The sequence below is a fragment of the Phascolarctos cinereus genome, unplaced genomic scaffold (assembly GCF_003287225.1).
Source record: "Phascolarctos cinereus isolate Bilbo 61053 unplaced genomic scaffold, phaCin_HiC Scaffold_5;HRSCAF=322, whole genome shotgun sequence".
Taxonomy (NCBI): Eukaryota; Metazoa; Chordata; class Mammalia; order Diprotodontia; family Phascolarctidae; genus Phascolarctos; species Phascolarctos cinereus.
Genome location: NW_027555958.1, coordinates 316,271,368 through 316,286,809, shown reverse-complemented (window position 1 = coordinate 316,286,809; position 15,442 = coordinate 316,271,368). Strand labels below are relative to the sequence as shown.

Here is a 15,442-nt window from a genome sequence, read left to right as displayed (position 1 = left end):
CTCAATTCCATGCGTTCATCACCTCCTATACAAATCACAACAACCTTGTGGCTGGGCTCCTGGGCTCTGGGCTCCCCTTGCCAGAGTATGTTGTTCAATCATTTTTCAGTCATGTCCAACTCTTCATCACCCCATTTGGGTTTTCTTGGCCAAAATACTAGAGTGGTTTGCCACTTTCTTCACCAACTCATCTTACAGATGAGGAAATTGAAGCAAACAGGATTAAGTGACTTGCCCAGGTCACTCAGCTAGTGTCTGGGGCCAGATCTGAACTCACAAAGAGTAGTCTTCCTGACTTCAGGCCCTGCACTCTCTCCACTGTGCCACCTAGTTGCCAGAGCACTATTCCTTAAATAACAACGATATGATATACTTGTTTTCAAAGTGCTTTCACATACATTCTTTTCACAACAACACTGGAATACAAGCAGGGATCATCATACTGCTTCCGTTTTACAGATGAAAATGAGGCTGAGAGATTAAGTAACTTGCTGAAAGATAACAACTGTATTACAAATCTCTCCGAGTTGAGGAAAAGTGCTTTGTGTATTCTAAAGCATTGTATGAATGAATACAAAGTACTGTGACTTTGTGCCCTCTGTTCCAATCAAGTCACCCTTTTCTTTCTCTTTTTGCACTAACATTCATTCAATCCTTTTTCTGTCCGGGTTCCTGTTGTTTCCTTTGCCTACAATTTCTAAATTCTATTTACCTATCCTTACCTAGCCAGAGGCCTTCCTCCTTTGTAAAGCCCACGATCCTTTGGTTTTAGAGATTATTTCACTAGACACCAATCTCTGATCACTCTCCCCTCTGAACTCTTAGTACTCTCCTAATCAATATTTTACAGTTTAGTACGAAGTTGTACTCTTGCATTATGGGAGTTATTTGCCCTATTTATGAAGCTGGTTGGGGCAGACAAGGGACAGCCTGCCTTGGCATCAGGAAGACCTCTGACAGGTACCACTTGTGTGACTCTGGACAAGCCATTCAGTTTCTCAGTGCTCCAGATAATTCTCTAAGACAACAAATAGAAAAGAAGCTAATGTTCCATTCTGGTAGAGCCAGTCTCCTCAATTGTAAAATCACAGGTTGGACAGACACAACGCCATGAAAATCATCCTTCATATAATGCAAACACTCTTGGGGCAAGAACCACATCTTCTTGTAGCCCTAACTGTGTAGAGCAAATAGAAGCACATCAGACTTGGTTAGGGGAGGAACAAGGTTGGGGATAAGGTACTTTGAAACAGATGAATAATTTTTAACTAGAAAATTTACATTCCAATTTCTACCTATATTCTCATATATCTTTTAGCTATAACTCATTCAACACATAAGGCATACAAATGCTATTAAGATCCTTCATCCTATTAGTAAGTTTATTCATGGAAATTTCATAGCTAGCTCTCCATGAAATATCTAAAAAACATGGTCAATGTTAGATAGAGATATATGCTTTTCCTTTACTTTAAATTTAAAAGTGAAACTCATTAGTTCCCCTAATTCAGACACACTTATTTACATTTGCAGAGATCATTTTAAAGCTTGATAAATGATGTTAACGTCTGCAAATTGCTTCTTACAGTTACACACTAGGAGTCTGGAGAGTAACTAAGATCCTAATTAAAAGGTCTACTATTCTTCAAAGAATCGTTTGGTCTTTTTTCTGTCACGAAATATTTTGGAATTTCCTTCATTCCAAATTATCATAGACCATTCCCAGAAGCAGACTTGCCACAAATATTTTTTTTTCCCATGGAAGTCACAGACAATGCCCGATTCTGAAAATGGCAATCACAGTTGGAAACAATGTGGAAGTAACTCCTATTATGAGAGGTCCACTGCAGCCAAGTAAGTTCCCATGCTGTCCCTCACATGATTTATACATTCCTGCCTCCATACTTTTGTACATGCCCTCCTCCTTATTCTTTACCATTTTAACAAGGTAAAAATTACTCAACTTCTTGAGAAAGTCTTCCTTGAATAGCCCCAATTTTGCTATACTACTCTATCAATGCTTACATATTCTACACAAAAGCTTAGTCAAAAGTGTCCTGGACTTAGGAGCGGAGAGACCAGGGTTTGCTTCCTGCCTCTGCTACTTATGCCTAGATGACCATAGGGAAGCCCCTTAGTTCTCTGGGCCTCATTTTCCTCATCTGGTAAAAGGGATCTGTACTTTCTCACAAAGTTGTTGTAACGAAAAGTACTTTGTAAATCTTAAAGCACTCTCTACAAGTGAGAACTGTTATGATAACTGTATTTACCTGTGGATAAGTAGCAGACTGTTATACAAGACTCTTAGTCTCATGTATATTGAGAATCTCCAAACTAGATTCTGTTTTCCATTCGAGGACAGGTAACATATCCTATCCCCTTGTATTATTTCTCACAGGAATAGAATGGAGGTGTTGACTCTCACAGATTTGTTATGGAACTATTGAATGGAATTATTAAATATTCAGAAAAATGTTCAGTTATAAGTTATAACTTACAGTCAGGCAAGTGCAGAACACTGCTATCAGGAAAGTAATTCTGAAAAATGGAGAACTTGAAATATATGTGCATCTTCATACCTAAAGCTTCCTGCAGGAGCGCACTGACTAAGAGAACCACAAATTTACATTATCTATATCATACAGTTTTTTAAATTTGTTAACTATTTCCCAATTACACTTTAATCTAGGTTTGGGCCTCACTCATGAGTGCTGCATAGTGTCTTCGGTACTAACGTCTGTCTCTCACCCGGCAATCTCTAATTTGTGATCAATGGTCTTAGTAGAGCTATTAAGTCCATTACAGCATTTTGCTTTTAAATATAATTTAAAATGACCTCTACAAATGTAAATAAGTGTGTGGAAATTAGGAGAACTAATTATTTAAGGCATGTGGTCATGTGTTTGACACCTCTGGCCTACAGCCCGGAGATATTAAATGATTTGCCCATGGTTACACAGACAGTAGGTGTCTATGGTGGAACTTGGATCCAGGTCGTCTTGGCTCCAAGACTAGCTTTTTTTTTCCTATCCATCACTCCCTACTGCCTATCTTTTTGTGATAGTGGTGTCTCCTTCTATTTAGAAATCAAATCATAAACAGCATACATGGTAGGTCAAATACAAAAGAATGCTCTTTTCCATTATAGGATTCATTATCTTTCTACCAAAACCTACCCCCTTTTCTAACTTCCCTATTTTTCTTGAAAGCACTACTTATTTTCAGTAATCCAGGTTTGCAATCTTGGAGTAATACTAAAGTCTTCCATGTCTCATAGATTTTACCTGCATAACTTGATTTCCTCATCTTTTAAAATGAAGATAATAATATAATCTACCATTAAGGACTGTTGTATCAAATGAGATAATATTTGTAAAGCACTATGCCAACCTTAAAGCACTGTACTATATAAATGATGATGACGATGATGACATCATCGTCATCATCATCACCAATATTATCTCTCCCCTTTTAGGGCAACCACCTTAGTTCAGGCCAACCCTCATTAACATCTCGCCTAGAGCCTCCTAATCAGTCCCCCTTCTTCAATCCCTCTTCTACTTAGCAACCCACTTGATATTCCCAAAGCCCAGTCATGTCACTAAGCCTGTTCAAAAAGCTTTAGTTGCTGCCCCTGGCTTCAGGGATCAAATACAAACTCTTCTGTTTGGCAATTAAAGCCGTCACAACCTGGCTTCTGCTGTTCCAGGCTCATTAATTCTCCTTGAGCCACTCTGTGCTCCATCCAGTCAAATCTATTTGCTGTTCCTCACAGGTGGCATTCTATGTGAAATCTTTGCCTTTGTAAAGGTTGTCCCCTCTTGCCTATCTCTGCCTCTCATAAACCCTAGCTGCGTCCAAAGCTCAGCTCCAGTATCACCTCCTACTTAAGGCCTTTCTAGACTTTACCCCCAATTCCTCCCCAGCAGACTACTAGTTCTTCACTGGCCCAACCCCCACTTACCATTTATTTACTTTGTACATATTTTAAGCTTGTCTGTGTACTTCTGGCTCCCCCTCACAACAGAAATGTAAGCTGTTCGAGGGCAAGGTCGCTTTCATTCTTGTCTTTATATCTTTTTTTTTGTCCAAGAGAAAAATCATTTATTATTTTTTTAAATATAAATTTATTTTTAGTTTTCAACATTCATTCCCACAAGTTTTTGAATTCCAAATTTTCACCCCATCTCCCCCCTTCCCCCACCCCAAGATGGCATGCATTCTGAATATCCCTTCCCCTAGTCTGTCCTCTCTTCTATCTCTCCCCTTCTCTTATCCCCTTCTATTTTCCCATAGGGCAGGATAGACTTCTGTACCCCATTTCCTGTATTTCTTATTTCCCAGTAGCATGAGAAAACATTTTTTTAAACATATGTTTTTAAAACTTTAGGTTTCAAATTTTCTCTCTTCCTCCCTCTCCACCCACTCTCATTGAAAAGGCAAGCAACTCAATATATATACATGTGCAGTTATGCAAAACATTCCATAGTAGACATGTTGTGAAAAACTAACTCTATTTCCCTTAATCCTATCCTGCCCCCCATTTATTCTATTCTTTCTTTTGACCCTGTCCCTCCTCAGAAGTATTTACTTCTGATTACCCTTTCCCAATCTGCCCTCCTCTCTATCATCCCCCTGCTCTCTTGTCCCCTTCTCCCCCTATTTTCCTGTAGGGTAAGACAGATTTCCATACCCAATTGAATGTGTATGTTATTCCCTCCTTAAGCCAAATCCTATGAGAATAAGATTCACTCATTCCCTCTCACCTTCCCCGTTTCCCCTCCACTGTAAGAGACTTTTCTTTTCTGTTTTTTTTTGTGAGATAATTTACCCCATTCTACCTCTCCCTTTCTTCTTCTCTGAGTATAATCCTCTCTCATCCCTTAATTTTATTCTCCAGATATGACCCCTTAATCTTCAACTCACCCTGTGCCCTCTATCTAACATATACATACATATAATTTTTTTCCTCCAACTACCCTAATACTGACAAAGGTCTCATGAGTTATAATATCTTTCCATGCAGGAATGTAAACAGTTCAATCTTAATAAGTCTCTTATGATTTCTCTTTCCTGTTTACCTCTTCATGTTCCACTGAGTCCTGTATTTGAAAGTCAAATTTTCTATTCAGCTCTGGTCTTTTCATCAAGAATGCTTGAAAGTCCTCTATTTCACTGAATTACCATTTTTTCCCCTGAAGGATTATACTCAGTTTTGCTGGGTAGGTGATTCTTGGTTGTAATCCTATCTCCTTTGCCCTCTGGAATATATTCCATGCCCTGTGGTCCTTTAATGTAGAAGCTGCTAAATCTTGTGTTATCCTGATTATGTTTCCACAGTACTTGAACTGTTTCCTTCTGGCAGCTTGTAATATTTTCTCCTTGAACTCTGGAATTTGGCTATAATATTCCTAGGAGTTTTCCTTTGGGGATCTCTTTCAGGAGGAGATCTGTGGATTCTTTCAATTTCTATTTTGCCCTCTGGTTCTAAATATCAGGGCAGTTTTCCTTGATAATTTCTTGAAAGATGATGTCTAGGCTCTTTTTTGATCATGGCTTTCAGATAGTCCAATAATTTTTAAATTCTCTCTCCTGGATCTATTTTCCAGGTCAGTTGTTTTTCCAATGAGATATTTCACATTGTTTTCTAATTTTTCATTCTTTTGGATTTGTTCTACTGTGTCATGATTTCTCATAAAGTCACTATCTTCCAATTGCTCTATTCTAATTTTTAAGGAAGTATTTTCTTCAGTAATCTTTTGGACTTCCTTTTCCATTTGGCCAATTTTCTTTTTAGGGCATTTTCTCCTCATTGGCTTTTTGGACCTCTTTTGCCATTTGGGTTAGGCTATTTTTTAAGGTGTTATTTTCTTCAGTATTTTTTTGGGTCTCCTTTAGCAAGCTGTTGACTTGTTTTTCATGATTTTCTTGCATCACATTTCTCTTCCCAGTTTTTCCTCTACTTCTTACTTGCTTCTCAAAATCCCTTTTGAGCTCTTCCAAGGCCTGGGACTGATTCATTTTTCTTGGAGGCTTTGGATGTAGGAGCTTTGACTTTGTTGTCTTCTTCTGGTTGTATATTTTGATCTTCTTTTTCACCAAAGTAAGATTCTATGGTCTGACTTTTTTGCACTGCTTGCTCATGATCCCAGCCAGTTACTTGAGTTTTAAACTCTTTGTTAAGGTAAGAGTCTGCTTCCAATGTGGAGATGTGCTGTCCCAAGCTTAGGGGGTTTGTACAGCTGTTTTCAGAGATACTTGTAGGGACCTGTAAATTTTCAGTTCTTGCAAGGTGGTATGATAAGGGGCGAGGTGTTTACTCCTTTCCTGGCCTGTGACCACAAATATTCCTTTCTGTCCTGTAACTGTGAGGAAGGGATCCTCTCCACAGCCACTCAAGCTCCACCACGCCAGCGTTCCTCCTCACCCCAGCACTGCCGCCAGAACTGTGACCCAGATCCAAACAGGGGCAAAGCAAGAGATTCCTGCCTCAGCACTGGCAAAGAGATCCCTGCAGTCCCTCTCTGATCAGCCACTAGATTCCCCCTCAGTCTGTGGGCCAGAAGCTTGGGAAGCAGCTGCCCCCCCAGGGCCACTCTTGGGGAATGGAGCTGAAACCCCACCTTCCTTCTCAGCACCGACAGAAACAGACTTTTCCCACTGACCTTCTAAGTTGTCTTTGGCATTGTGGATTGAGGAGTCTGGAAACCTCCACAGCTGCCCGCGATTCAGTCCTCTGAGGCCTGCTCCAGGTTTGCTGCGGCCTGTGCGCCCATGCTGCGCTGCGCTGCGCTCCCAGCCCGGTGCGATACACCTTTCTGATCAATCATCCAGGTTGTCTTGGGGGGGAAATTTGTTTCGCTCTGTCTTTTTGTGGGTTCTGCTGCTTCAGAATTTGTTTAGAGCCATTTTTTATGAGTATTTGGAGGGGTTTGGGGGAGAGCTCAAGCAAGTCACTGCTTTCACTCTGCCATCTTGGCTCCACCCCTCTTTATATCTTTAGTGACTAGTTCAATACCTGGCACATGGTAAATTCTTAATAAATAGTTGTAGATTTAGTTTTTTTTCCCAGAAAGGTATGGAATGGTCTCAAATCAGAAGTGTAAGGTTATTTGTTTCCTTATTATAGTACATAGGCATTAAAACAGAATCGTCTGAAAAAATAAACATAAGAATGTGTTTTTTTCTTGAATCTTCTCCAAAGACATCACAAGAAGATCAAAGTCAACAACTGCACATCTTTTGTTGTTTAGTGTAAAGCTTCCCTCTTCTCCTAAATGAAGTTTTGTTTTTGGAAACATCCTTAAAATACTTACAGGCTTCTTTTGGTAAGATTTAAGAGCAAAAATTTGAAAGGCTGGAATCATAACATGATTTCATTCTTTCTCAACCCCAAAATAAAGTTAAAGCAGATAGACTCCAGCCCACCCTTACACAGGTTCAAGTTATACATTTTACATGGTACGACCAATATTTCAACTTCCTGTGTTATGCAACTTCACTTTTACACAGTATGGGAGGCATCTGCAAGCTAGCAATGAATCAAAGGACAAGATTTTCATTGGACAAAAGAGGTACAGACTACTAGTTGCAAAGTAAATCAAGTTCATCTTCGGTACTATCCTGTCTCTCACCTGGCAATCTCTAATTTGTGATCGACAGGCTTAGATGAGCTATAAATTCCATCACAGCATTTTGCTTTTAAATATCCTTTTAAAAATGAAATCCTATCATTAAATCTCGGTGTTGAGTTTCTATCCTGGATACTCAATGCATTCAGGAGCACAGTTTTAAATTACAGCGTTTTGCAGACCATATTCACTGTGGGGCTTCTCTGTATTATATATGTATCATTTAGGAGGAATTCATATGATCTCTTATTTTAATACCTTCAAGATCACTGCACAGGGCTATAAACCTATTCCCTAGGTCAGCAGAAAGAGCAAAACTCCCATGAAATAGTGATTTCAGTTACTCATTTTAGAATATTCCTATTTTATATAAATATGCCTATTTCTATCACAAATAATTAATAAGTACATACTGAGATTTATGTGGGATTTCACAGACACACCATGTTCTACATACATTCTAATTTAATCCAATCAACACTGTGAATTCTGTAGGTACAAGCATATATAGGAGGTAGTAAAGCAGGTATTCAAATCTCTTTCCACCACCACATTACTTTTCAAATTATATGATTTGGATGGGAAAAAGTTGTCATGCTTATGGGAAAACAAAGTGCTTTAGAAATACTTTACTAGCAGCCTGGGACAATGGGAGGAATAGCAAACTAAAAATTAGGAAACTTGTTTTCTAGTCCCAGTTCTTTGATTAACTAGCTGTGTGACTAACTAGTTTGGCCAGTTACTCAACCTCCTCTGTGTTCGAGCTTTCTCATTTGTGAAATGAGGGGGAGTGATACCAGTGGCCCAAATTCATATGCACACCAATCATTCTCATTATGTACCTTTTCAATCAATGTTGTAACTAGTATCATGTGGAAGGTATGCAAAATTTGGTATCAAAAGGGATTCTCTATACCTAGAGATTAAGATCTAATGGGTGAGGCCACTGGATCTCCAACTTACCTTCCAGCTCTATAAGTCAATAACTACCTTAGCTCCAGAACTTCAAAAAACTTAAGATTTACTTTCCTTTGTACAAAAATTTAACTGCACACAAGAGGAGCAGACATTTGTAGAGTACTCTACAGTTTACAAAGTACTCTGAACATCACCTCATTTATTCTCACTAAAACCTAGTAAGGTAGACAGTGTATTTTTTTCTTATCATTTTTCAGATGAGGAAATAAAGCCTCAGATAATTTAAGAGACTAACCCAGGTCACATAGCCAGTAAGTGTGCAGAGCCAGGATTCCAACACAGATATACTGACTCCAATTCTAGTTGGTTTTTTTTTCTACGACACCATTCAGCCCTGAATGTCTTACACATATATAGGACTTTTAACAACAGCAATAGTTACCTTTTATATAGTGCCAACTATGTGACAGAAACTGTGCTAAGCACTTTACAAATATCTTGTTTGCCTCTCACAACAACCTTTGGAGGTAGGTGCTCTTGTTATCTCCATTATATATCTGAGGAAACTGAGGCAGGCATTTGTTAAGTGACTTGCCCAATATCACACAGCTTAGCAAGTGACCAGAGGCCACATTTGAACTCAAGTCTTCCTTACTCCAGGCCCAGCACTCAATGTACTGCAAAGCGTAACTGCCTTGTTATATAGCATGTACTGTACACATATGATTTCATTTGATTAAAACACCTTTGATAGAATAGGATGAGACAATAGTGTTTATTTAACTCCCTGCAGTTTAGTCATCAAGCGTATGTACCACATCTACTAGAAAGGAAACAAACTGAGCCAGATCTGGGTAGTTAACAACTAGGGAACAGTGAGAAACTTTACTCCCTACCTCAACAGCCACCAACTAGAATAAAGGTTAAATCCATCTTTAGATGAGACTTTCTCTGCCTTGTATCTCCATTGTTTAACCCAGTACTTTGCAATAAACAAGCACTTAATAAATGCTTGTTGACTGACTGATAAATGAGAGATTATTTCCACCACATTTTAAAGTTTAGGTTTGCCCTGGTCCTTTTGTTGTAAAGGGGACTAGCAGATTTAACAATTCAAGTTTAAATGGCAAAGTTCTAGAAGGCAGGCACCATGCCTTAAAGTTAATCTCTAAATAATACTTAAAGTTCCTGCCTAGGTAGGGCTTGGTGCTGGTGGGTGCTATGGTTATATTTGTTGTAGCACCTTGAACAGCTCCAGGAACACAAACGTGTAAGTTCTTTCAAGGAAGGGACTCTTATCTTTTGTCTTTGTATCTTCTTTGCCTAGCAAAGTGCCTTCAGACACTTTAAAAATGTTTGTTGAATTCAGTATACATTGCTTTGAAATACAGAAACAAAGGCCTCTGAAAAAGCAAGCTAGAAAAATTTAGAGTTGGAGTATCCAGGCCTGCTTCTTCTATCAGCAAAATAATCTTTTCATACAATAGGATCAGAGCTCCTTAGAGGGCCCTCAGAGGCTGTCTAGTCCAATCTCTTTACAGTTGAGGAAACGGGCCCAGGGAGCTTAAATGGCCTGTCACACAGGCAGTGTCAGAGGTGATATTTGAATCCCAGGTATGCTTAATCGTTTTAGTATCGACTTATTCCTCCTAGTGTTCGTGTTAGGGCTGCATTGAACAGGTGGGAGGCAGGAGACCACGGGTTCTTTCTGCAAAGATGCTGCTTGCAGTGACCTTGAGAAAGTCATTCCGGCTGAGCCCTAATTTCCCACTCCAAGTTGGTGGTCTGAAAAGCTAGTGTTGGAAACCATGGTTACAGGTAGGCGCTTAGGCTGAGCTCACTGCTCCCAGCCTTCGATCCTGGATCCCTTCCACAGGCGAGAGAATCCAAACAAGCCTGGAGGACCCCCGCAAACCAGAAGAGCCAGAGGCCGTTCCTTCATTCGTCAGGCGTTTCTCTCCCCCTTCGCCCACTAGTGACCCCGAGATATCCCCTCCCTTCCTGTCATACCCCTTGATAATAATCTCCAGCACTTCCTTGCAGCAACACTCCGAATACTCCAAGCTTACACCTCATCCCCCAAGCTTCGGACCCATTCTTTAAAGGGACCCCAAATAGATATGCCGAAAAGAACGCCCCTGCCGTCCTCCACCTGAGATCTCCCACCCTCAAACCCCGTTACAGGATTTTTGTATTCCCCACCAAAGACATCGTTATGGCGCTCCGGCAACCCCCCCACCAGACACCATCCTTACAAGACCCCCGTTACAGCATCCCCCATTAGGGATCAGAAACCAACGTTACAGCCCCCGTGTCCCTCACGCAGGACCATGGTTTCGGTGGCCCCACTTTCCCACGCAGCATCCCAATGTCCCCCCCTAAGCAGGAACCGCATTACAGCGACCCGGTAGCCCCCCACCTGGCACCCCAATACAGCACCTCTGTGTCCACGGGGGACCATCGTTACAGCGCCTCTGTGTCCGCAAGGAAAGCCTTAAGGCGACCCCGTGCATTAGCGCCTGCTTTCCTCTGGAGACCCTCGCCCTTCGTTACACAGCTGCAGCAGCTCCCTGGAAACCCACATCTACGCCCCCGCCTCCCCCCACCTTCCCCTGGCTCCAGCGCCTCTCTCCGGGAGGGGTCCGTCACTCCCCACCCCACCACCTCCCTACGCCGTCAGCGCCGACGCGCTCACCTCCGCGGTGAGAGATGTGTTTACTGAGGAATCGTTGCTTCTTCTTCTGGTGTAGCAGGGTCGGGTACTTGAGCAGCAGGAAGGAGGTCACCACATAGCCCCCCAGTGTGGACAGCAAGTAAATCGCCGCCGAGGGCGACATCGCAGCTGCTAGAGTGCGGAGGGCCGTCCTCTCCCAGCACGGCCCTCGCCCCTAACCCGCGGCCCTGCGAGCTAAGCGGCGAAGGCAACGGCACCAAAAGGAGACCCGGCAGCTCCGTCGGCTGCTCCAGGTCTGCTCGCCCCCAGCCGGAGCCGGGGCTCTAATACACTTGTCGACGCAGGGCCCACTGCGCAAGCGCGACCAGACCCGGAGGCGGGGGGGAGTAACAAAGGGGTCCCAATGCGCAAGCGCACACGGGTTACTCGAGGGAAGCTTCCCAAGAGGATGCGGCGTCACCTGCAGGAGTGAGTCTTTTGGAAGGTATATGAGCAAACCGCCCAGACTGGGTCAAAGGTTTGTAAATCTGCCACTTACCAGATAGGAAAGCATGATTAAAAGGCAGATTAAGATAATTATAAATGTAATTTAAATAACCATCATTAAGTGCTTACCATGTTATATGTAAGTGTCATACGCAACATTAAGACAGATCCCAGGGAATACCTTCCATTCCCTGGTTACAAAAGCAGAAGGATTATTTACAGGATCATAGATTCATATTGACCGTTATAGCTCCTGTTACATATGAATAAACTAAAGCCCACAAAGACAAAGACTTAGCTAAAAGCTAGTTAAATTCACACCAAGCTCCAGACAACCTATTTATTTTTTGCTTGTTGGCTAGGTAATGGGGTTAAGTGACTTGCCCAGGGTCACACAGCTAGTTAAATGTTATGTGTCTGAGGTCACATTTGAACTCAGGTCCTCCATGACTCCAAGGCTGGAGCTCTATTCACTGCGCCACCTAGCTGCCTCCAGACAACCTATTTATGAAAGTATATGTGGATTTTGAATCATCCAGTCCAATCATCAATATACATAAATTTCAGAAAATTAAAGTATGCCAAAACACACAAAAAAAAGATTGCTTAAAAAAAATAACAGGAAACTTCAGGCAATGCTTGGATCCCACTCAAGCATTGGGTCCACCCAAATCTTGTGTTTTGGGTTCCTCAAATCTGAATGTTTATATTTACATTTCAATTGACCATAATTTGAATGTTTATTGCTTATTGCTTATTGATATAGCCTGGGAACCTGCCCTGTCTACAAACTGGGTGGACTAAAGTTGGCTGGACTGCTACCAGCAGTTCGTGGGCTTGTCTGAACCCTATATAATACGAATCTCAAAGAGATTAGATAGGGAGCTTCCAGCTCTCCTCTACCAAATGATCAAATAAATTTCTTTCTAAAACTTAAAAAAACCCAAAGTGGAAGCCCAGGGAAAGTACACCATAGGCACTCCAAAGGTCAGGCAAAAAAAAAAAAAAGCAAAAACTTTACGTAGTTAACTGGCAATAAAAACCAGGCTATTTTGACAGAGAAAATTAAATCTTTCAAGATGAAATGATCACCCATCTGAAATCAGATAAGTTAAACAAGTGAAGCAGTTCAGAATTAGAGGAACCATTTATAAAAAACTCTAAACCATAAGTTTTTTACACACATCAAAGGCAGGAAGGAATCACTACAGACACAATGGGACTAATTAATCCCTGCACAAACAGGACACAAAGGATCAAAAGGCAGCAGTAGAGATTAAATGAATTCTTAATCTTGGGCTTTAATTGGTTAGATATATGGAGTCTTCCACTCCTACACTGCCATTTGTAGCAGACAGATCTTCAGATACAGCACTGCTTGCAATTTAGAACATGGGTTCCAATACAGACTTTGAAAATAACTTGCTGTATGACATTGAGCAAATCACTGTATACATCTGGGCCCTTCTCATCTGAATAATTAATTTTTTAAGGACTAGGCATTTCTTTTTAGTCTAAGTATCACTCCCATCTAGGCTAGAAAATGCAAGGCTAATTAATCACAGGCTGGTTCCCACTACTGATAATAGAAGCTTTAAACCGATTTTCTCCACCCTGGACCAGTTGACCCCTCCTTAGGTAGCCTGGGGCCCTTCATTCTCAGGGGCTCACCATACTGGGTTCAGACAGTAGACACAACCAAATCAGCTTCGGGCCCACAGCAGCTCAGAACTCCCTAGCTCAAGCAATCCACTAGCCTCTGCATTCCTGGTGGAAGAGATTACAAGTCTGGGCCAACATACCTAGCCCAGCTAGGTGTTTTCTAAGGTCCTTCCACCTTTAAAATGTCTAGTTTTCTACACAGAAATAAGTGCATTAGTTGTAGTTTTAATCGACCAATCCAACATATTGATCACTGTAGCCAGATGGAGTCTACCTAACAATTTTGTAGTGGCTGCAAATCTGATGTTGGCACACTTAGAAACTGCCAATATAATTCCCAAATCTAAGACACATCCTGTGAACTACAGACAAGTTAGTCTCACTAAAAGTATGTAGCAAGTTGATGAAATAAACAGTATGATCACTGAGTAAGTGAAATATAAAGTATCCTAACTGAAAAGGAATGGTTTCTCCAAGAAGCTCATCTTACTTATCTACAATTTGCTGAGGAACAGCCTAAGGGCAAGATTTAAACTTTAGAAAATGTTATAGATTGGGTAGCTAGATGGCCATTGGATACAGCACTGGCCCTTGAGTCAGGAGGACCTGAATTCAAATTTGGTCTTAGCCAGGTACTAGCTGTGTGACCCTGGGCACTTGTCACTTAACCCTGATTGCCTCTAAAAACAAAAAGAAAAAAAGAAAATGTTATGGATGTGTAAATGTGCAGAAAGACAATTGTTTCAAGCATAAGGAAATGAAATCATTTAGGAAGAAAAAATACTAGAAGGTCTAGGAACAGCAACTGACACAAAAATATGATCTTACTTTGAAATAAAATTTTTCATCTCTTTCTTTCCCTTATGGTTAAAAAAAATGCAATGCATCAAGTGGACGCTACTCAGTCCTACAAAGCATTCTTAAATTCTGGTTCTTTCACTGTTACTGAACAATCAGACCAAGAATGGAATTTAGAAGTCATTTTATACTATTTCCTGGAAATATCAATGACTAGTGGACAAAAAAAAAATAAAGCAAAAACTTGATTGGAAGGGTAAATAAAAAAGAACACATTACACTAGCCTTGTCCAAGTCATAAACTCAATGATTTAGTGCTAAAAGGGGTCTTAGAGGTGATCTTGTCCAGCTCCCTCATTTTACAGAGAAGGAAGCTAAGGTCCAGAAAAGATTCGGTGACTAGTGACACAGTTAGTAGTAGTAGAATCAGGACTTGAACCCAGGGTTCTCACTCCCAAGTCCAGTTCTCTTTCCACTAGGAGGCCAGGCCTGGAATACTCAGTACAATTCTAACTATCACAACCTAAGAAAGACATAAAAACACTGGAGATGGTCTAAGGGGAAATTATAATGGCTGATGGTTTGTAAGGGCAAGTATGAGTTCTAAAATTAGAACTCTTTATCCTAAAAACCTTGAGGTAAGATATGAACAGTCTAACTTTATTATCTATTATTTTGTTAGCATAAGTACTTTATTCTCTACAAATACAAATTAGTTTCTGCACCTTACTAAGTGTTTTGGTGTTGTTTTTTTTTAGTTGCCCATGAACAAATTAATGTCAACCAACCATCTGGTGGTAAAATCTCTGAATTTAGCTAGGCTAATCCTCATCTGGTACTGGACTCATACTCAAAGCCTTTCCACCTTGGTAGAATCTATATAGTGAAGGCAGCTTTTCAAATCCCAGGATCACCTCTATGCTACAATAAGGCACCAGAGTAAGATACTCTCAGTAGATATCCACTACTAGGAAAGTAGAGAATAAAAATCTATGAAATATTTTTAAAAGAAAATCATAGCATCTTCAGATAGTACCTTGTATATTAGGTAGTAGGCAAATAAAAATTTTATTTGAAAAAATAGAGTTAGGGTGCACCTATAGGCTTCTTCCCCAAGTCTTGTAATATCAGAACTAAGGGATCACAGGAAATAAGTAAATCTTGGGCAAATAAAGAGTATTATTTAAACATAATAAGCTTTTTGTTGTTGTTGTTTTTCAGTTGTTTCTGATTCTCCTTGACCTTACTTGGGTTTTTTTTTTTTTGGCAGAGA

At 40.6% G+C, this 15,442-nt stretch overlaps 1 protein-coding gene across 3 annotated transcripts in view; it reads right to left on the bottom strand.

The window, feature by feature from the left end:
• Positions 1 to 11,563, bottom strand: part of GDPD1 (glycerophosphodiester phosphodiesterase domain containing 1) — a 74,018-nt gene extending 62,455 nt beyond the window's left edge. For 2 of the 3 annotated variants that reach the window (XM_020991845.1, XM_020991844.2), the window contains exon 1: positions 11,245 to 11,562. In XM_020991845.1, coding sequence (XP_020847504.1) covers positions 11,245 to 11,386 — 142 coding nt within the window. In that variant the 5' untranslated portion in view covers positions 11,387 to 11,562. Of the gene's footprint in view, positions 1 to 11,244 lie in introns of all 3 variants that reach the window. The other variant, XM_020991847.2, reaches the window with a different exon arrangement.
• Positions 11,564 to 15,442: the final 3,879 nt, after the last annotated feature.